This window comes from Salmo trutta, chromosome 32 (assembly GCF_901001165.1).
Source record: "Salmo trutta chromosome 32, fSalTru1.1, whole genome shotgun sequence".
NCBI classification, from domain to species: Eukaryota; Metazoa; Chordata; class Actinopteri; order Salmoniformes; family Salmonidae; genus Salmo; species Salmo trutta.
In genome coordinates, this window is record NC_042988.1 from 36,872,353 (window position 1) to 36,896,063 (window position 23,711).

The 23,711-nt window shown below is 43.2% G+C and overlaps 1 protein-coding gene across 1 annotated transcript in view; it reads right to left on the reverse strand.

Annotated features, from left to right (window-relative positions):
- Positions 1-232: 232 nt before the first annotated feature.
- The window catches only part of LOC115171808 (transcription factor MafG-like), a 40,978-nt gene continuing 17,499 nt past the window's right edge, over positions 233-23,711 (reverse strand). Inside the window, exons 2-3 of the mRNA XM_029728958.1 lie at positions 7,806-7,878; positions 233-7,471 (exon numbers count right to left, since the gene is read on the reverse strand). Of these exons, the coding sequence (XP_029584818.1) occupies positions 7,016-7,471; positions 7,806-7,841 (492 nt within the window). The 5' untranslated portion in view covers positions 7,842-7,878 and the 3' untranslated portion in view covers positions 233-7,015. The remainder of the gene's footprint in view (positions 7,472-7,805; positions 7,879-23,711) is intronic.

A 23,711-nucleotide genomic window follows, 5' to 3' on the forward strand; every position in this document is an offset into this window, starting at 1 on the left:
GCCCGCCCGACGGCTTTTTTTGGATCACAAAAAAAGAAGGAAATTGTGCCATCTAAATGATCGCCTCCTCCCGAAAACCCACCCTGGACAGCAAAAAGCCTTCCCCGTCAGTTTATTTTTACTAGCATCAAAGTGGGTCAATGACGCCACAGAAAAATATGACGAAACCTCATTTAAACATTTCAACCGTGTCTGAATGGGCCACCACAGGAAGAGAGGGTCACATTTAATAGTCCTTTTCAAAACCTTTTTATTGGTCATATAGAAAATAAAGTAAGCTGTATCAACAACCATACTATATACACACACACATCAATAACTTAGACATTTCAGAGAACCACGGTTAAAACCACAGTCATTATATATGAATACATCATATTACTTATCTACAGATTGCAAAAAAGTACAATAATTTACAAATAGTTACAATTAACTATTCTGTTTTCCATACAAAGTACTGCAATATCTTATTACAACCCATACAGAAAAATAACAAAAACAGATTAATAATAACTTTATATACCATTCAGACACTTCCAACAGCTTTATTTTCAGACTTAATACCTTTGAAACATAGACCTATACTCGAGTGAGAAATACCTGCACAGTCAAATGTTCACCAAGCATCATTTGATTCAAAAAAGCCTACATATCTCTACTAGAGCTAGCAAACCGTCACACAAGTGCTGAGAAGTTCTTCATCCTCTCCAATACAACTCGCTTTTAAACAAAAAGCCATAACCAAGTAAAAACGAGATCAGCTGCAGAACAAATTAATTCCAGTGTTAAGATCAATATCAGATACACGTTCAACAAACAAAGACAAACAAATGGACTTTCAGGAGACAATGAGCAGTAATGATTGAATTAGCAGCATGGTAGGAACCAAACTAACCAAACCACAAATGACAACAGAAATTGCAAGTGGCCCTTGTGTTACTCAGGATTGTGTTCCTGGTCACGTCTTCTACTTCAGGACTTAACTTCAGCCCTGTTTTACAGATTGTATAATCACACATCTATAGACTGTATAATGTAGAATATCTGTAGGTTTAGTCTTTAGGACAGGTAATACCAGTCTTCTAATCTATGGAGTGATATTTGTGACAACAGAAATTCAATTTGTGAATACATATTCAGTTTCTGCTGGTTCTAATATCACTCCATAGTCTTCGGGTTTAGGGGTTTTGGTCAGGGGAAGTGTACTGTTTGAGAAGGGTTTAGTCAGGCGTTGGGCTACTTCCCCTAGACTAGAATCCCTTTAGACAGGCCTTACAGTGAGTGAACATCTGGGGTGTGTCCAGTGAGGGTGGAACGCTCAACAACGTTGCAGATAAAAATATAAATGAATGGATCTGACACAATTCCCAATTCTATCATGACAGGTAATCATATCTGTTCTACACAATATATTTCTATCTGAACAGTTGTACCCTCTAGCAGTTCCCATGGTTTTCATCTCCTTCACCAACATAAACTAAGGGCCAACTGCAGTTTGGTGTGTGTGGGGTAAAACAACAACAAAGAATTCCAATCCAAAACACAGGAGCTGTTGGTATAAAAATCATTAGACCACAGTCACGTGTCACTATTACAACAATATAGACTACTCTTCTAGCTTTACTCTCAAGCCTGTCCACTGAGTTTGCATATGTATAAGGGTCACTTTTTCACGACGGTCAACACTACCTACCTACTATACACCTTTGTGTGTGTGTGTGTGTGTGTGTGTGTGTGTGTGTGTGTGTGTGTTATTCCCTCTCCAGAAGAGATACATGTACAGTGACCACCATAATTCATTGGATAGTGACCATTTTTTGTTATTTTGGTTCTGTACTCTAGCACTTTGTGTTTGAAAGGAAACAATGACAATGAGGGTGAAGTGCAGACTGTTAGCTTTAATTTTAGTGTATTTTCATACATATCGGATTAATCGTTTAGAAATGACAGCACCTTTTGTACATGGTCCCCCCATTTTAAGGTACTACAAGTATTTGTTGAATTGGCTTCACAGATGTGTAGTTAGGCAGGTGTATTCATTTGTGTCGTTAGTGAATGCAGGAGAGCTGTTGATGAATAGTATTGATTGTACACTTTGCTATTGCCTTTGGAGGTTGTTGTTGGGGTGTGACAACATGAGGAAGACAGCAGTGTCTGCAAATGAAGCTGGCCGTCATAAGGCTCAGAAATGAAAATCAATCAATTATGAACATTGCAAAAACCCTGGGCATGCCCAAGTCAACAGTTTGGTTCATCATTAACAAGACAAAAAACAACCGGTGAACTCAATTATGTCAAAAGACCCGGTAGACTGAGGAAGACCACTGTAGTGGATGACCGGAGAATATTCTCTATGGTGAAGAAACCCCCCTGACAACAGCCCAACAGATCAAAAACACTCTCCTGGATGCAGGTGTAGATGTGTCAAAGTCTACCATACATAGAAGACTACACCAGCAGGACTACAGAGGGTACACTACAAGATGCAAACCACTGATAAGCCTGAAGAACAGAAAGGCAAGATTACAGTTTGCTAAAAAGCACCTAAAAGAGCCCCAAGAGTTCTGGAAAAAAGTATTGTGGACAGATGAGACAAAGATTAACATGTACCAGAGTGATGGAAAGAGGAAAGTGTGGAGAAAAAAAAAGACATGCCCATGATCCAAAGCATATCACCTCATCCGTGAAACATGGTGGAGGCGGTGTTATGGCTTGGGCCTGTATGGCTGACAGTGGAACAGGCTCACTTGTCTTCATCGATGATGTGACTGCAGTCAGAAGTAGAACAATGAATTCTGAAGTCTACAGAAATATTTTATCTGCTCAGATAAAACCAAATGCCTCCAAACTCATTGGACGGCACTTCATCATGCAACAAGACAATGACCCTAAACATACTGCTAGAGCAACGAAGGGGAAAGTGGAAAATCCTTGACTGGCCGAGTCAATCACCGCATCTGAATCCAATTGAACATGCATTTTACATCCTGAAGAGGAGACTGAAGGCAATAAGTCCCTGAAACAAGCAGGAACTGAAGATGGCTGCAGTACAGGCCTGGCAGAGCATCACCAGGGAAGATACCCAGCGTCTGGTGATGTCGATGCATCGCAGACTTCAAGCAGTCATTGCATGCAAAGGATATGCGACCAAATATTAACAATGGTTACTTTATTCTACATTATGTTAAACTGTCCAATGTTTTTTGATGCCTGAAAATGGGGTTGACTATGTAGAAAAGCTTCCATCATTTATAAACAGTTCATCCGATATGTATGAAAATACCCTCAAATTAAAGCTAACAGTCTGCACTTCACCCTCATTGTCATTGTTTCCTTTCAAACTCAAAGTGCTAGAGTACAGAACCAAAATAACAAAAAAATGGTCACTGTCCAATGAATTATGGTGCTCACTGTACGTATGCGAGACAGGTCATAGGTCAGGATGCCTTTTTAACATTGTAAAGACACATTAAGGTTCACTCCACAAGACTGCCACAGCAACAAGAACGACAACACCCATACTGGGGAATGTCAAGAGTCATATATATCCATGGATTATCTTCCAGTCAATGGAAATATCTAAGTGTGTTCAGAAGACATAGTGAGGATGTTTTAGCGTACATACACTATATACTAGAGCTGTGTCTGATGGCCCCCTATTCCATAAATAGTGCACTGCTTTTGATAATGCAGGGAAGTGTCCATTTCAGATGCCCCCTGATCTGATGTGAGCTCAGAGGTGTGGGGAATAGCATATTAGACACTGGAGTGCAGACCTATTCTCTCCTGTTCAGGTCTACCTACCATACAACTTCATGTGCTCTGGGTTCCTCCTGCCTTCCTTGACTATTGTAGCTATAGGCTAACAGTCTGGATCCTGGATAATATGGACATATCCAGCTCTCTGCTTCCTAACCTCTTCCTCTCAGCTGCTCTGTTTTAAAAGGATATGTTCAGTAATTCACAACTTAATGCTAGTGGTATCCTTACCCTGATAGAAGTCTATGAGCCAGGAGAAACTGGAATGATTGGCTTTTACATTACTTAAAGGTGATTTGGCATCACTTTTTGAACATTTGCCCCCATCACTCCCATTGATTTTTAGCTGGCAGAGGATAAAGTTAGCTGAAGTTTATATTGGCTGTTTAAAGAAATTCGAACCATGGAATACAGGCTCATATAGACTATATTTAGGCCAAGGAACCATCTGACATGAAGTTGTAAAATACCAAACATATCCCTTAATGTCATTACAAAGATACTGTCACCTTTTAAGGTACAACTGCTTCCTTTAACCCCTCTTAAAGGATCAGAAGACAGGGTACACTTGACAGGGGACACTTGGCACGTAAGCAGCATTACTGGCAGCAGGTTCATCTTCCCACATCTTCATTTGGTGTCTGAACAAAAAGCCCTTTTAGAAAAATTGTAAATGAGCAACTATCAACATAAGTGCCATCCCTATCAGCTTCTTCTCAGAGCTGTAATGGTTTATTTTTAGGGCAACCTTGTTTTCTCCTGAGCAGAACAAGCTGGAGGTTAGTGCATGTTTACCCTCACACAAACCATGAACACAACCTGACAGTCAGGAGATGACCTGTTATTAGTCACCTGTATAAAGCTGCATGCTGAGCCTCCCTTCTCATAGTTAGAATGATAAGTTATTTCTTCAAGGAGAACTTTTACAATGCTTGGATATATGGTAAGAGAGAGTCAAATATTTTGATTTTGCTTAGTCTTAGAAAGATTTAATTGTGAGGCTATTATCCCTTCGCAAATTGCAAGTAGTCCCCTTTGGTAAATGGATAAGAAAATAAAAGTTTAATCTAAATCAGAGGTGATGTCCCACTAGAATTGAAACCAAAGAGAGGTGAGGAGGGTCACTTAACTGGGATTCAAAATGAACCAAGGGCATTACCTTACCCCATAAAAATGAACCAAGGGCATTACCTTAGCATTATCTTACCCTACCTATGCCTGCTCGGTCGACAGTAATAACGTTGACAGTAATAACGTCGCAATGACAAAAACATTTGTGAATCACAGCTAGTGGAAGAGATATCACAGATGCCAATATGGATGAAGACAATAGATGATGTTTACACCAGCTATATTATCTCTATTACAGATTCCTATAGAAAATACCACAGCATGACATCTATACAGTGAACAACACTGCCAACTGTCACTTATACACATCACGTCACGCGCTACCCCACACAGTACGCGCCTAGTCACTAGAAAAAGCTACCAGCCTTCAATAGTAAGCCACTTTTGGTACAATTGCAAAAAGGATATCACAGGTTTTTTTGTTTGAAGTTCTTTTTTCCAGTGTTTCTATAAACAATGCCAGATGCTCGTCTATGCATCAATACAAATCAAGAGCTCTAAGTCAACGACTTCTAGAATACACACACGTTGACAATTAAACAGTAAAGCTTGTTGTGTGAATATTATTTTGGAATATGTGACCAGCCAGTTCACGTTATTACATACGCACAAAACAACTAGCTACAAAACAGTATCAACTTATTTACTCCATGGAGCACAAATTGAGTTTTAAAATGTTTTGAGGATAAAAAATATTGTCCCCCCCCAAAGCATAATCATCACAAGATCTTGTGAAACATTCTGGTTCTCAGATACTGGAGAAAGAAACAATCTTGTAATCCTGGAATGGCATTGTCAACTCCAACATCACAGCTATTATCATCATCATCATCATCATCATCATCCCATACCAAGTAGGCTATGGTATTATTTTGCTGATCAGATTGACTCATTCCACTTACATGAAACTATGTGAGAGACATTTCCTATTTTTCAGTGCATGTGTGTATTATTGCATCTCTTGTTGGTAGAATTTTGTGACAGGCTGAACTGAACCTAAATAAATGCTCAACTTAAACAAAACTAAACAGGAAATTCTGTTACCAACTAAAATCACATGAACTGGTCTGATGGTTGAGTTACTAGTCCTTACTGAATGTTGCTCACAAGACATCAATAACATACAGCGCATTTCCCTCTTCTCGTAGTAGTCAGTGCGTTCTAACAGGCCCAGGCTTGTTGCTAAGTGCAATCACTCTTTCTCCACTTGTGATACGGAGAGAGGGCTAAGAACTTGACGCATAATGCCAACCGGGTGTGGCTAGACTGTTGGTGGTTAGTAGTTATGAAAGAGTGCATTTCCACATCAAAATCCTGTGTCGGGACGGAAAAGACTCAAAGAGCGGCCATCTGGAGGAAACAAACAAACACTCAAACACTTAGTACCATGTACAAAAACACACAAATCAATCGACAGCTGGACTTCCAACACCAGATGGAGTGACATCAATTATGGATTGGGCTGCGTCGTACGACCTTCCTGGACTCACGTGACGTTTAACCTTTTGGAATCCAGTATGTGAAAATACACTATAGAGGATGTGTATAGTCCAGCGGAGGCTCATTGTAATGGCTGGAATGGAATTCATGAAACAGAGTCAAACGTGGTTTCCATCAATTCCATTCCAGTCATTACAATGAGCCCGTCCTCCTATAGCTCCTCCGACAAGCCTTCTCTGGTGTATGTATTTCTGCTTGTACAGTGCCAAGGCAGAAAGGAAGTATGGTTTATCCTACTGAAGGCTGTCTGATAAGGGTTGGTGCCAAGGCAGAATGGAAGTATGGTTTATCCTACTAAAGGCTGTCTGATAAGGGTTGGTGCCAAGGCAGAATGGAAGTATGGTTTATCCTACTAAAGGCTGTCTGATAAGTGTTGGTGCCAAGGCAGAATGGAAGTATGGTTTATCCTACTAAAGGCTGTCTGATAAGTGTTGGTGTGGCCTCTGCTGCTGTCCAATTGAAAGAGTGTTACTAGCTGGTACAAAGGTCTGGGGGGAGGGGGGGGTTGTGTGTTCTGGCCCAAAAGACAGACAAGGGAACTAATCCTGTGCCTGTGATGATACACTGACTATAGTACACGTTGCTTCATTAGTCTGATAACTCTCCACGCCGCCCAGCCCCGATACTACGACCTGGCTCCCGTCTTGGACTTGATGATGGTGATGACGCTGGTGGCCGTGGCCACCTTCCCAGGGACCAGGGGCCCCATGACCCCCCGACCCCCTGGGGTTAAGGCTACGGCCGGGCTGCGAGCCACAGTCCTGGCGAAGCTCTGCAGGGCCTCGTACTTGGAGCGCAGCGAGTCCAGTTCCACCTTCATGGTGGCGTTCTCTGTGGCCAGCTTGTCCACCTCCAGCTGCAGCGCTGTCTTCTGCTTCTCTAGCTCCTCCTTCTGGGTGACCCGCTTGACGCGGCAGCTGGCGGCGTAGCCACGGTTCTTCAGGGTGCGCCGCCGCTGCTTGAGCTGCAGGATTTCGTCCTTGGTGAGGCCGCGGAGGTGAGCGTTGAGCTCCCGGACAGACATGGTCACCAGTTCGTCGTCCGTGAGGCTGGTCCCATTCTCCCCTGGCTCCTTCTTCACCTGAGAGGGAAGTGAAGGGGGGATGATTTGATTTATTTTGGAGGTAAAACATTTTTCTGTAAAAAGTACAAAGCCCAGAGGATAACTCATGAAAGCATTATACAGCAGTTATTTTCAATGTGGTACAAAGAGCAGGGGAAAGGGGGGATGTGGTCAGGAGAAGGAGGAAGACGGGGGGACAAAGAGAAGGAGAGGAGGAAGAGGGGTGATGACAAACAAACAATTATGACTAGAGTACAGATGGTAAGAAGAACATACCTTTTCTCCCCACACTGACAGTGTGAGAGAGACAAAGGTTAAGGTAGGGGTCTATGTAGTTCTGTGGTAAGTTTACCTTCAAGGCTTTGTTTCCCTTGTTTGTAGTAGTCATGCCACGAGAGCCGTTTCCAACTACACCACTTGTTGGTCTGTGGAAGAGAAGAGCTTCAATAAGAATCCATATGGCCAGAGGAGAAGAACAGTGAGTTTTCACTGAGAGTTCACGTCAAATATAGAAGAACATGAGAAGAACAGGAAAGGTGCTCAAAAAAACGATGTTCCTCAAACTCAAAATCCATTGGAGGAAAAGGTCAGAGAGGAAGGACCTGAGAAATTCTCTAATACGGTTGAGAAGGAATCGAGGAGATAGATTGTGCGGAATAGAGGAAAGGCACATTGTGACGGAGCCATTCGTTTTCAGAGATGGAGCAGAGACTGCAGCTCTTCTGCTAACAGTAACAGGCAGGCCAATCAGTAACAGGCAGGCCAATCAGTAACAGGCAGGCCAATCAGTAACAGGCAGGCCAATCAGTAACAGGCAGGCCAATCAGTAACAGGCAGGCCAATCAGTAACAGGCAGGCCAATAATTTGAGCAACTGTGAACTAAAGGACAGTTGGCATTTGACGGTTTGGCACAACTACAGCAGTAGCGACTGTCACTTTGATTTATTAGAAAACAAAACCCTCAGCGGGGAACTTCCTCAACGAGCAGCCACCAGACAGGAAATACCTCAACTGAAAAAGTCACCATCCTACTGTATGTACCTGATAGGCTTGAAGTCATAAACAGTGCAATGCTTGAAGCACAGCGAAGAGCTTCTGGCAAACGCACGAAAGTGCGGTTTGAATGAATGCTTACGAGCCTGCTGCTGCCTACCACCGCTCTATCAAATCAGACTTAATTATAATAACACACAGAAATACGAGCCTTAGGTCATTAATATGGTCAAATCCAGAAACTATCATTTCGAAAACAAAACGTTTATTCTTTCAGTGAAATACGGAACCATTCCGTATTTTATCTAACGGGTGGCATCCATGAGTCTAAATATTGCTGTTACATTGAACAACATTCAATGTTATGTCATAATTATGTAAAATTCTGGCAAACTAATTATGGCCTTTGTTAGGAAGAAATGGTCTTCACAAAGTTCGCAACAAGCCAGGTGCCTCAAACTGTTGCATATATCCTGACTCTGCTTGCACAGAACGCAATAAAAGTGACACAATTGCCCTAGTTAAAAGAAATTCATGTTAGCAGGCAATATTAACTAAATATACAGGTTTAAAAATATATACTTGTGTATTGATTTTAAGAAAGGCATTGATGTTTATGGTTAGGAACACTGGTGCAACGGCAGTTCTTTTTTTGCGAATGCGCTTGTTAAATCACCCATTTGGCGAAGTAGGTTGTGATTCAATGACAAATTAATAGACACCGCATCCATTATATGCAACGCAGTACAAGCTAGATAAACTAGTAATATCATCAACCATGTGTGGTTAACAAGTGATTATGTGAAGATTGATTATTTTTTATAAGATAAGTTTAATGCTAGCTAGCACCTTACCTTGGCTCCTTGCTGCACTCGCAGTCTCCTCGTGGAGTGCAATGTAAATCAGCCATAATCGGTGCCCAAAAATGCAGATTACCGATTGTTATGAAAACTTAAAATTGGCCCTAATTAATCGGCCATTCCGATTAATCGGTCAACCTCTAGTAGGGTTGCAAAGGGTCGGAAACTTTCCCGGGAAATATCCGGAAATTTTCCATGGGAAGTTAAGCCCTGGAATTTTGGGAATTTTGCTTAAATTCATTTTTTTTAAAGTCAGCTTATAACAGTGAACCTTTTTTGTGGGATACACATAAGGCAATTCCAGATCTTGTGGCATATTTTGGTTAAACTATCTCCAATTCAATGGAATTGCAACCCTCTGCATGTACAGTGCACTCTTCCATCACATGTACAGCTGATTCTCAATATCTTGCACACAAATAAGATGCTATTGAGCCCACACTACTACACTGTCTGAGCCAAGGACTACATGCTTTCTGGTAAGTTTTGATTACAATACTGGGTGGGTGAATATATTTTATATGACATACATTATATTTTTGTTAACTAGTAAATAGTAGCTTACAGCAAAGTGTGTTTAAATAATTTCTAACTTGTGAACAATTTCTGCTAGCTAGTTTTTGCTACATTGTGGGTTTTAGCTTGCTTGAGCCTGCTAACTGAGGAGTGTTAATTCACCTGTTTCCATACACGTTTCATTTTTAACCTTTCTGGGACCGGGGGCAGTATTGAGTAGTTTGGATGAATAAGGTGCACTATGTAAACTGAAGGTTACTCAGGCCCAGAAGCTAGGATATGCAGTAGTAGTATTGGATATAAAGTATTGGATATAAAACACTCTAACGTTTCCAAAACTGTTAAAATAATGTTTGTGAGTATAACAGAACTGATATGGCAGGCGAAAACCAGAGGAAAATCCATCCAGGAAATGCTATTATTTTGAAATGGCTGTTTTTCCATTAAAAGCCTATCCACCATACAAAGACTTATGACCCAGTTCACGATCCCTATGGCTTCCACTACATGTGGCCAGTCTGTAGGCATTGTTTCAGGCTTTTACTCTGAAAAAATGAGGGAGAAACACCACTTTCAATGAGAGGACAGTGGAAATTTCCAGACATGAGTCCTGTGTGTGACCGGTAGCACGCCTTTCTTGTTTTTCCTTTTCTATTGACGAAGCTATTGTCCGGTTGAAATATGATCGATTAATTATGACAAAAACAACCTGAGAATTGATTATAAACATCGTTTGACATGTTTCTACGAACTTTTATGGTACTTTCTTGATTTTTTGTCTGCCTGCTGTGACTGCTCTTTGTGCCAATGGATTACTGAACAAAACGCACCAACAAAACTGAGATTTTTGGACATAAAGAGGGACTTTATCGAGAAAAAAACCCAACATTTATTGTGTAACATGGAGTCTTGCGAGTGCAACCATATGAAGATCATCAAAGTTATTGATTTTATCGCTATTTGTTACTCCTCTACTTGGCTGCTAACTGTTTGTAATGATTTGTCTGCTGGGCGCTGTTCTCAGATAATTGCATGGTTTGCTTTCGCCGTAAAGCCTTCCTGAAATCTGACACAGCGGTTGGATTAACAAGAAGTTTATCTTTAAGCTGGTGTATAACACTTGTATCTTTTATGTATGTTTATTATGAGAATTTCTGTTTTGTTGAGTTTCACGCTCTGCAATTTCACCGGATGTTGTTTGAGACCGTGGATTACTGAACAAAACTGAGGTTTTTGGATATAAAGAGGGACTTCATCGAACAAAACAAACATTTCTTGGGTAACTGGGAGTCTTGTGAGTGCAACCATATGAAGATCATCAAAGGTAAGTGATTAAATGTATCGCTATTTCTGACTTTTGTTACTCCTTTACTTGGCTGGTTACTGTTTGTAATGTTTTGTGTGCTGGGCGCAGTTCTCAGATAATCGCATGGTATGCTTTCGCAGTAAAGTATTTTTGAAATCTGACACTGTGGTTGGATTAACAAGAAGTTTATCTTTAAGCCGATGTATAACACTTGTATGTTTTAGGAATTTTTATTATGAGATTTCTGTTGTTTGAATTTGGCACTCTGCAATTTCACTGGCTAGCAGAACACCTATCCCTAATTGGTTTTAAACAACTCCTTTTGTAAGATAGATAAAACATTTAACTGCTTAACTATTTATCTGTACATGGAATTGTATTTGTTCGTTTTTTTACTTGATTTTTCTAACCTTTACAGGAAAATGCCACAGGCACTATCTGATGTCTGGAGACATTTCACTGCAACTAATATAGAAGGAAAAGCTGAGTACATTTGCAAATACTGTGCCAAATCATATGTGAAGAATGCAACAAAGATGCAGAATCATCTGGCCAAGTGCATAAAGTTCCCTCAGCGCTCACAACAAGCAACCTCTGACAAAAGTTCCTCTACTTCTATTCGAGGTGAAAACTATGAATCCGACACCTTATCGATAGCAACAGCTCATGGTCCTCCTGGAATCACAAGTTTTTTGACTCAATGGAGGAATGTAGTCAGAGAAATGCTGATGAATGTCTTGCTTGAGCTGTGTATGCAACTGGTTCACCTCTGATGCTCACAGGCAATGTGTATTGGAAGAGATTTCTGAATGTTCTTCGCCCAGCATACACCCCTCCAACCAGACATGCTTTATCTACTCATTTGCTGGATGCAGAGTTCAACAGAGTTCAAGTGAAGGTCAAGCAAATCGTAGAGAAAGCAGACTGTATTGCAATCATCTCTGATGGGTGGTCGAATGTTCGTGGGCAAGGAATAATTAACTACCTCATCTCCACCCCTCAACCAGTATTCTACAAGAGCACAGACACAAGGGACAACAGACACACCGATCTCTACATTGCAGATGAGCTGAAGGCAGTCATCAATGGCCTTGGACCACAGAAGGTATTTGCACTGGGGACAGACAATGCAGCGAACATGAAGGCTGCTTGGTCTAAAGTGGAGGAGTCCTACCCTCACAGCACACCCTTTGGCTGTGCTGCTCATGCATTGAATCTACTCAAGGACATCATGGCACTGAAAACAATGGATACACTCTACAAGAGAGCCAAGGAAATGGTTAGGTATGTGAAGGGTCATCAAGTTATAGCAGCAATCTACCTCACCAAGCAAAGTGAGAAGAATAAGAGCACTACATTGAAGCTGCCCAGCAACACCTTTTGTGGTGGTGTTGTCATCATGTTTGACAGTCTCCTGGAGGGAAAGAAGTCTCTCCAAGAAATGTCCATATCACAGTCTTCCGATATGGACAGCCCCATCAAGAGGATCCTCCTGGATGATGTATTTTGGGAGAGAGTGGTAAGCAGACTGAAACTCCTGAAACCTACAGCAGTAGCCATTACACGGATTGAGGGAGACAATGCCATCCTGTCTGATGTTCAGACTCTGCTTGCAGATGTAAGAGAATAAATCCGTACTGCCCCGTCCACTTCACTGTTGCTCCAAGCAGAGGAAACTGCAGTTCTGAAATACATCAAAAAGCGTGAAGACTTCTGCCTGAACCGCATACATGCTGCAGCGTACATGTTGGACACCAAGTATGCTGGCAAGAGCATCCTGTCTGGTGCAGAGATCAACAAGGCCTATGGTGTCATCACTACAGTGTCTCGCCACCTTGGCCTGGATGAGGGCAAGGTTCTTGGCAGTCTGGCCAATTACACTTCCAAGCAAGGGCTTTGGGATGTAGATGCAATATGGTAGTCGTGCCAACATATCTCATCAGCCACCTGGTAGAAGGGACTTTGTGGATCTGAGGCTCTTTCCCCTGTTGCCTCAATCATCCTCCAAATCCCACCAACATCAGCCACCTCAGAGCACAACTGGACCTTGTTTGAGAACACACACACCAGAGCACGCAACAGGCTGACCAATACAAGGGTTGAAAAATTGGTGGCCATCCGGGAAAATGTGAGGCTTTTTGAGCCTGACAACGAGCCATCCTCAACAAGGTTGGAAAGTGACAGTGAAGATGAGGCCTCAGAGTCTGATGTTCAAGAGGTGGACATTGAGGAGGTCCAGGGAGAAGACATGGAAGCCTGAGAGGAAGACAACCAAAGCTTTAGTTTCTAGACTATCATTTTACAGATGTATGTTGAAAACATTTTTGGGAGATGCGATGGATCATTGGGGATCATTCAATATTCCCTTTTGTTTTTGTGAAATCATCCCATGTGAAGAGTCAACTCATTTAATTAAAGTTCAATTCGTAACTAAATTGTTTTTTTTATTTCTATTGAAAGGATTTAATCATTTGCAATTATGTCTCTTTATGATAAGGTAAAAGGTTTCTGTTTCCATATGATATGGTAAATATATCCAATGCAAAAAACATCTTAATTTAAACGGTATTAATATTAATTCCCATATATTCCTGATAAATCCCATGGAAAGTTTCCACCTATGAATACATCCTGTGTGTAGTATTCCGGAAGCCCTTCCAGCTGAGCTGGTCCACAGTGAGTGTGACCCTTGTCACAGGGTCAGAGGGTAGCAGGACACAAGCTTGTGACTGAGTAGAGCAGTGGCCCTTGACGAACTGCTTTACTCAACACAGAGAAAAAGCTGTGTCAGCGCCACGGCATGCCGAGCACAGCCAACACACACACACACACACACACACTCTATAAGCTCATTTACACAGGGTGTGAGAGAGTAGCGCTTGGCTGCATGTGTGTGCGTGTAATCGTGATGGCTAACACCTCAGTTTTGCAAATAGCTGTAAATATGTGAGACGAAGCGTGAGAGGATGTGTAGACTACACACAGCAGAGACGATGGAGGAACAGAAAGACAAACAGAGAGATGAGTAGTCGTACTGAAGTGCGGCCAAGACGTTACCATGGCAACAACGGGGTGGGGGGCTACAGGTGGAAACGACAGCTCACCTGAGCCAAACGGGATGAGACGGGCCACTTGTTAAAAATGACCTGGATACGACACAATCACACAGGCAGTGGAGGAATGGAACACAGGGTCACATTGTGGCTCGCATTCTTGATGCTTCCCTTTCAAATACCCTCATGGAATAGCCTAACAGTGTTTTCTCTCCGCTAGCTAGTAGGCTAACCCCTAACATTCCATTCCACAGTCAGTACAAATAGATAAGGCGTATTTCCATCTAGTTGAGGCTATAAATAATAGTTCCTCTACTGAGTCCCCACCAGGAAACCTTCAAAAATACTACAGAGATAATGGGATATAGAAATATGATTAGGGTTGCAAAGGGTCGGAAACTTTCTGGGAAATTTTCCATGGGAAGTTAAGCCCTGGAATTTTTCTTAAATTCTTCAACAACAAAAAAGTTAGCTTATAACAGTGAACCTTTTTTGTGGGATACACATAAGGCAATTCTACATAAAGTTTCCACCTGAATATTCCCCAAAATGTGCAACCCTAAATATGATGCACAGATAGACTAATGGATGATGAGAGACAGTCAAGTAGCCTATAGTCCTAGTCCCACTGGCCCAGGCTACCTTCTCTTTACAGCTGGTGTAGCTTGGCTATACTAGTAGGGTTAGTGATGAGACTTAAAGTGAAAGGCTGCCAAATCTACAATCTGTGTACTTTGCACAGGTAACATTGTTCAAAAGCAGAGAACAGAGCAGAATTGTCTTGAAGGCAACACAAGTGGACAACTCTGTCGGCCTGGTTTCCAAGTTGAGGAGAATTTTGTGACACAGCTGTGCAGGGTGACAGGCCAGCACATCGTTCAGCCACACAGCGGCAGGGTGACAGGCCAGCACCTCGTTCAGCCACACAACAGCAGGGTGACAGGCCGGCACATCGTTCAGCCACACAGCTGCAGGGTGACAGGCTGGCACCTCGTTCAGCCACACAGCTGCAGGGTGACAGGCGGGCACCTCGTTCAGCCACACAGCTGCAGGGTGACAGGCGGGCACCTCGTTCAGCCACACAGCTGCAGGGTGACAGGCCAGCACCTCGTTCAGCCACACAGCTGCAGGGTGACAGGCCAGCACCTCGTTCAGCCACACAGCTGCAGGGTGACAGGCCAGCACCTCGTTCAGCCACACAGCTGCAGGGTGACAGGCCAGCACCTCGTTCAGCCACACAGCTGCAGGGTGACAGGCCAGCACCTCGTTCAGCCACACAGCTGCAGGGTGACAGGCCAGCACATCGTTCAGCCACACAGCTGCAGGGTGACAGGCCAGCACCTCGTTCAGCCACACAGCTGCAGGGTGACAGGCCAGCACCTCGTTCAGCCACACAACTGCAGGGTGACAGGCCAGCACCTCGTTCAGCCACACAGCTGCAGGGTGACAGGCCAGCACCTCGTTCAGCCACACAGCTGCAGGGTGACAGGCCAGCACCTCGTTCAGCCACACAGCTGCAGGGTGACAGGCCAGCACATCGTTCAACCACACAGCTGCAGGGTGACAGGCCAGCACCTCGTTCAGCCACACAGCTGCAGGGTGACAGGCCAGCACATCGTTCAGTCACACAGCTGCAAGTTGGCAGTGAATTTGAAAAATGTATGGAATCATTCCACTAAAACTGGCCGGCTAGCATAGAATGCAGAAAAAATATTAAAATTAATTTTACACAATATCTTATCACAGCACTGGCAAACCATGGTTGACCAACTCCTTGACCAAAATGGCTGACCTTTATCCCCCGTCATACGAAGATTCATGTCCATTCTTGTTCCATTGGTCCAAATGACCTTACATGGAAGTGCAAAAAAAGTGCACGCGCGCTAGCAGGCGCACACAAAAGACAGCAAGTGATTGGACTGGGACTAGGCAGCAACCTTGCATCTGACAGGTTCACCCTCTAACATTCACAGCAGAGGACGGAGCAGCGGGCACCAACGTCCTCCTCACACACAAATGATTTACCTCCCATAAACGACTTCACCTCGTGTGTACGCCAAGAGAACGGAGGCAGAGCCACAGCTCAGGAGAAGGGATGGGGCGGAGGGGGAGGGACGGATGGGGGACACGGAGCGTCTTTTGTAGGCGCACGCTGCATTTTTATGAATCGCCCTGGAAGAATGCTGACAAAACCAGAGCTGATTGCTTGTTGCTCGTAGAGGAGAGACATTACACCCACAGGAAATGGAAAGCGCTGAGTGTGGCCGCTCAACCCCAGTGAAAGGAGGAGAAAGAGAGATTGGGGAGGAGAGACAGAGACACTGAGCAGAGAGAGAGAGAGAGAGAGAGGTATAAACAGCCTTGTGAAAAATGCACTCTCAACACATTTGGAGGAACTGAAAAGAAGATAAAAACCCTGATCTCAGCAAGGACCGACCAAGGAGCCAATTAGGACAGTTAAAGAAGTTGAACTAGCACGACCAGAGCCATCGCATATATCCCAAATGGCACCCTATTCCTCATGTAGTGCACTACTTTTGACTAGGTCACATAGGGCTCAGTTCAAAAGGAATGCACTATATAGGGAATAGGGTGCTATTTGGAACACCACCAGTCCAACCTTCAAAACACCCATCAAGACTGTCTGCCTCTCCCTAAATCTCATCATCTCTGCATCGTATGATCCCTTCTGTGACAGGAGTTCCAATAACTAACTGAATAGCTGGTTTTACTCCACGGGCCGGCAGGCTGCCTGAGATGTGCAGGAGGATTTCCTCTGCCTACGTTCCAACAGCGCCTACAGGAATCACAACCACGCTTTGTGGGTTGTTTGGGATTAGTACCTGTACCTGTCCCTTTAGCTGCAATAGGAGCTATTTTGGGTGCTTGGGCCGCTCTCACACCAGAGAACAGCATGGACACGAACTGCACACCCTTAGGTAGGAATGACTGTGCGTCCGTCATGCTATTCATATGCTAGTCATGTAGAAATGAACTTTTTTTTAAACTTTAAGTTCAGATTGCAACTTCTCTATTTTGCGCTCTGATGTCTGGGACTTCACAGTGGTATTAAGCATATTAGTCGCTAGTTTGCTGTGTCGCAATTCGCCCCCCGAGTAAAAACACAACAAGCTCTAGAACTTGCTTCTTAAAAGTTTTGCCAATATATTGCCTAATGGAATCTAATGTAAGACCATTTGAGACTTTTTGATCAAATTATTAATACGAGATGATTGCCATAAGTCAAAAATATTCATTCCTTGCATATTCGCCATCACGTAAGCTATGTATTTCATCATCACGTAAGCTACGTATTTTGTCATCACGTAAGCTACGTATTTTGTCATCCCGTAAGCTACGTATTTTGTCATCCCGTAAGCTACGTATTTTGTCATCCCGTAAGCTACGTATTTTGTCATCCCGTAAGCTATGTATTTCGTCATCACGTAAGCTACCTATTTCGTTACATAAATCTGTGAATCTATTGGAATAAACTGAAATTTAGTCAAAAATGAAAGCATGTTGTGTTCCTTTGCCTAGCAACTATCAAGCAGTAGTCCTGCAGGTGCAGTGCATCTACACATACATGACATTCGCTAACCTAGCAAAGTCACTACTCATCACTGGGTCTCGGATTCACTTTAGATGTCCACACTCACCAAGAATGACATTTGGTAGTTCATTACAGCAGAGATGATGGCTTTTAGCATAGTTTTAGCATCTCTGTAAAGCGGATAAAAAAGGTATAGCCAGAGCACTGTGTTTACTAAGCTACAGATCCTGCTAACTTTACAGCAGCAAAGGGAGCATGTTGAAGGAGGAAGGAGATGGAGTCACAGATTAAGGTAGAAAAACATTTGTTCATAATAGTCCATTTACACTACTGCTATTGGGTATATTGGATATATTTAATATAAAAGGTAAGCCAAATATTTTCTAAAATGTATTAGAACAGTTATATAAAAAAGAATGGTCTTCATCCATAAAATCGGCTGTTACACAGTTCTACAATTACAGTGCCAGACCTACTGTAGGTGGCCATGTTGATAAACCTACAGAGGACAGTGAGTGGTGTGAGGGGGGTCGGCCATATTGATAAACCTACAGAGGACAGTGAGTGGTGTGAGGGGGTCGGCCATGTTGATAAACCTACAGAGGACAGTGAGTGGTGTGAGGGGGGTCGGTCATGTTGATAAACCTACAGAGGACAGTGAGTGGTGTGAGGGGGTCGGCCATGTTGATAAACCTACAGAGGACAGTGAGTGGTGTGAGGGGGTCGGCCATGTTGATAAACCTACAGAGGACAGTGAGTGGTGTGAGGGGGTCGGCCATGTTGATAAACCTACAGAGGACAGTGAGTGGTGTGAGGGGGGTCGGCCATGTTGATAAACCTACAGAGGACAGTGAGTGGTGTGAGGGGGGTCGGCCATGTTGATAAACCTACAGAGGACAGTGAGTGGTGTGAGGGGGGTCGGCCATGTTGATAAACCTACAGAGGACAGTGAGTGGTGTGGGGGGGGTCGGCCATGTTGATAAACCTACAGAGGACAGTGAGTGGTGTGAGGGGGTCGGCCATGTTGATAAACCTACAGAGGACAGTGAGTGGTGTGAGGGGGTCGGCCATGTTGATAAACCTACAGAGGACAGTGAGTGGTGTGAGGGGGGTCGGTCATGTTGATAAACCTACAGAGGACAGTGAGTGGTGTGAGGAGGTCGGCCATGTTGATAAACCTACAGAGGACAGTGAGTGGTGTGAGGGGGGTTGGCCATGTTGATAAACCTACAGAGGACAGTGAGTGGTGTGAGGGGGGTCGGCCATGTTGATAAACCTACAGAGGACAGTGAGTGGTGTGAGGGGGGTCGGCCATGTTGATAAACCTACAGAGGACAGTGAGTGGTGTGAGGGGGGTCGGCCATGTTGATAAACCTACAGAGGACAGTGAGTGGTGTGAGGGGGGTCGGCCATGTTGATAAACCTACAGAGGACAGTGAGTGGTGTGAGGGGGTCGGCCATGTTGATAAACCTACAGAGGACAGTGAGTGGTGTGAGGGGGGTCGGCCATGTTGATAAACCTACAGAGGACAGTGAGTGGTGTGAGGGGGTCGGCCATGTTGATAAACCTACAGAGGACAGTGAGTGGTGTGAGGGGGTCGGCCATGTTGATAAACCTACAGAGGACAGTGAGTGGTGTGAGGGGGTCGGCCATGTTGATAAACCTACAGAGGACAGTGAGTGGTGTGAGGGGGGTCGGCCATGTTGATAAACCTACAGAGGACAGTGAGTGGTGTGAGGGGGTCGGCCATGTTGATAAACCTACAGAGGACAGTGAGTGGTGTGGGGGGGGGTCGGCCATGTTGATAAACCTACAGAGGACAGTGAGTGGTGTGAGGGGGGTCGGCCATGTTGATAAACCTACAGAGGACAGTGAGTGGTGTGAGGGGGGTCGGCCATGTTGATAAACCTACAGAGGACAGTGAGTGGTGTGAGGGGGTCGGCCATGTTGATAAACCTACAGAGGACAGTGAGTGGTGTGAGGGGGGTCGGCCATGTTGATAAACCTACAGAGGACAGTGAGTGGTGTGAGGGGGTCGGCCATGTTGATAAACCTACAGAGGACAGTGAGTGGTGTGAGGGGGGTCGGTCATGTTGATAAACCTACAGAGGACAGTGAGTGGTGTGAGGGGGTCGGCCATGTTGATAAACCTACAGAGGACAGTGAGTGGTGTGAGGGGGGTCGGTCATGTTGATAAACCTACAGAGGACAGTGAGTGGTGTGAGGGGGGTCGGCCATGTTGATAAACCTACAGAGGACAGTGAGTGGTGTGAGGAGGTCGGCCATGTTGATAAACCTACAGAGGACAGTGAGTGGTGTGAGGGGGGTCGGCCATGTTGATAAACCTACAGAGGACAGTGAGTGGTGTGAGGGGGGTCGGCCATGTTGATAAACCTACAGAGGACAGTGAGTGGTGTGAGGGGGTTCGGCCATGTTGATAAACCTACAGAGGACAGTGAATGGTATGAGAGGGTTGGTTAAGATGAGAAAGAGTCCCAATTCTCTGTCCTTTTTCTAGAAGTGTGTACTTGCACACTCCCCGTCATGGATTTAAAAGCATATGATTGGTGTAAGCATTGGCAGGAGTGAGTTTCCACCATTGTTAGGCTAAAACAAGTGTACACTTTGGGAGAAGGGTGGAGAATCGGGACACAGCCATAAATAAATGCTGATGCGACATGATTGGTCCCCTGTCCGTCTGGCCTTTAGCCCCATGCCTTTAACGATGTCATCCCTTTGTAGGTGGGGCTACAGGGACTCTCCAGGGGTGTGCCGAGGCTGAGCGGCATCAGGAGGGAGAGGGGCTTTGTTCAAGGAGCTATTGGTTACCCTACACAGTATCTAGCCCACACCATGGCCCCCTTGATGAATATTTATCACTGTCATTCCCTGTGTGTGTGTGTAGGCGTGCGCACGTGTCGCTCAATACGTGTGCACACACCTGTGTTATAGTGAGTCAGCTGAATCTATATATGTTTTGTGTATAACTGTCCGCGGGAAAAAATATATATATGGTCGACCAAGAGTCGTCTGTTCTATTAACCAAATCGATTGGTAGAAATTGTTAAACGTGTTTTGTTCCAAATATAGGCACATCCTGTATTTTAATCAGATCAACTACAGTATATGCACAGAGCTTGTCTGACGCATTAAGCGCACTGTTTGACTAAATCATTAAGACACAAATGACTAGAGGGAGTCCGACCGCAATTGATTTGATTGTGCTCAGACTTGCTGCGCTGTGTTAAAAAAAGAAAAAAGGACAGCGTGTGACCAGCACCCATTGTCTCTCTCCTCCACGCTGCAGAGACCACTACAGAACATCAGTGTTTATCACCATGTCCATGTTGCTGAAGCTGAATAATTACAGCCATTTCTGACTGAAAAGTTCTGTTACCAAAATCCCTCATTTGTTTTGGGAAAAATATTCCCTATTCCCTCAACCCTTGCTCTTTTTACGTGACACAGGTATGCATCGCATGCACGTGACCAATAGGACCTGACCTATAGCATATCATAATCCCATCAATAAATTGTTTATAAACAAACTCCGAACACGTGACAGCAAAATGGATGCAGAGGACATGACAAAAACTGGAAACGGGAATGTTTACTGGTTGCTTAGCAGATAAAAGGGGAAGTCAGATTTGTGGAATAAATGTGACAAGTTGTGGAAATACAAGAGATCAAGAAAAACAAGGTAAGGAGCAAGCGCTGCGTGCATATTAAGTACGCCAAACAGGTGCAGTTATATTACAATATCATTTGTCTGACCATTTGGAATAGAGGTAGACCGATTATGGTTTTTCAACACCTATACCGATACCGATTATTTGATGACCAAAAAGGCCGATACCGATTAATCTGCCAATTTTTTTATTTTTATTTTTTTATTCGTAATAATGACAATTACAACAATACTGAATGAACACTTATTTTAACTTAATATAATACATCAATACTATCTATTTAGCATCAAATAAATAATAAAATATGTTCAATTTGGTTTAAATAATGCAAAAACAAAGTGTTGGAGAAGAAAGTAAAAGTGCAATATGTGCCATGTAAAAAAGCTAACGTTTAAGTTCCTTGCTCAGAACATGAGAACATATGTAAGCTGGTGGTTCCTTTTAACATGAGTCTTCAATATTCCCAGGTAAGAAGTTTTAGGTTGTAGTTATTTTAGGTTGTAGTTATTATAGGAACTATAGGACTATTTCTCTCTATACGATTTGTATTTCATATACCTTTGACTATTGGATGTTCTTATGGGCACTTTAGCATTGCCAGTGTAACAGTATAGCTTCCGTCCCTCTCCTCGCTCCTACCTGGGCTCGAACCAGGAACACATCGACAACAGCCACCCTCGAAGCAGCGTTACCCATGTAGAGCAAGAGGAACAATCACTCCAAGTCTCAGAGCGAGTGACGTTTGAAACGCTATTAGCACGCACCCCGCTAACTAGCTAGCCATTTCACATCGGTTACACCAGCCTAATCTCGGGAGTTTATAGGCTTGAAGTCATAAACAGCGCAATGTTTGAAGAATTGCGAAGAGCTGCTGGCAAACGCACGAAGGTGCTGTTTGAATGAATGCTTATGAGCCTGCTGCTGCCTACCATCTCTCAGTCAGACTGCTCTATCAAATCTTAGACTTAATTATAACATAATAACACACAGAAATACGAGCCTTTGGTCATTAATATGGTCGAATCCGGAAACTATAATTTCGAAAACAAAACGTTTATTATTTCAGTGAAATACGGAACCGTTCCGAATTTTATCTAACAAGTGGCATCCCTAAGTCTAAATATTCCTGTTACATTGCACAACATTCAATGTTATGTCATAATTATGTACAATTCTGGCAAATTAATTATGGCCTTTGTTAGGAATAAATGGACTTACCACAGTTCGCAATGAGCCAGGCGGCCCAAACTGCTGTATATACCCTGACTGCTTGCACGGAATGCAAGAGAAGTGACACAATTTTCCTAGTTATAAGAAATTCATGTTAGCTGGCAATATTAACTAAATATGAAGGTTTAAAAATATATACTTGTGTATTGATTTTAAAGAAAGGCATTGATGTTTATGGTTAGGTACATTGGTGCAACGACATTGCTTTTTTCGTAAATGCGCTTGTTAAATCATCACCGTTTGTCGAAGTAGGCTGTGATTTGATGAGAAATTAACAGGTACCGCATCGATTATATGCAACGCAGGACACGTTAGATAAACTAGTAATATCATCAACCATGTGTAGTTAACTAGTGATTATGTTAAGATTGATCGTTTTTTATAAGATAAGTTTAATGCTAGCTAGCAACTTACCTTGGCTTCTTGCTGCCCTCGCGTAACAGGTAGTCAGCCTGCCACGCAGGCTCCTCGTGGAGTGCAATGTAAGGCAGGTGGTTAGAGCTTTGGACTAGTAACCGGAAGGTTGCAAAAACGAATCCCCGAGCTGACAAGGTAAAAATCTGTTGTTCTGCCCATGAACAAGGCAGTTAACCCCCCGTTCCTAGACTGTCATTGAAAATAAGAATGTATTCTTAATCTGACTAGTTAAATAAAGGTGTAAATATAAATATATATATATATATATATATATAAACTTTAAAAAACGTAAAAATACATGTAAAAAAAAACAGCAAATCGGTGTCCAAAAATACCGATTACTGATTGTTATGAAAACTTGAAATCGGCCCTAATTAATCGTCCATTCCGATTAATCGGTCGACCTCTAATTTGGAACAATGTAGACACTAAATAAATAAGCGTACCAAAGAGTCTGTTGTAACGTTGAGGTTTTTTTGTAAAGCCTTTATGACAGCACAGACTAAATGAATGCAATTTACGAAATGGAACGGTTTATTTATTGTTGACGCAAATTATTCAAGGGTCGCTTTAACATTTTTTGTTACAAAAATGCTTGGATAGCATTTCAAATCATGAATGACTCATATGCTGTGTGAT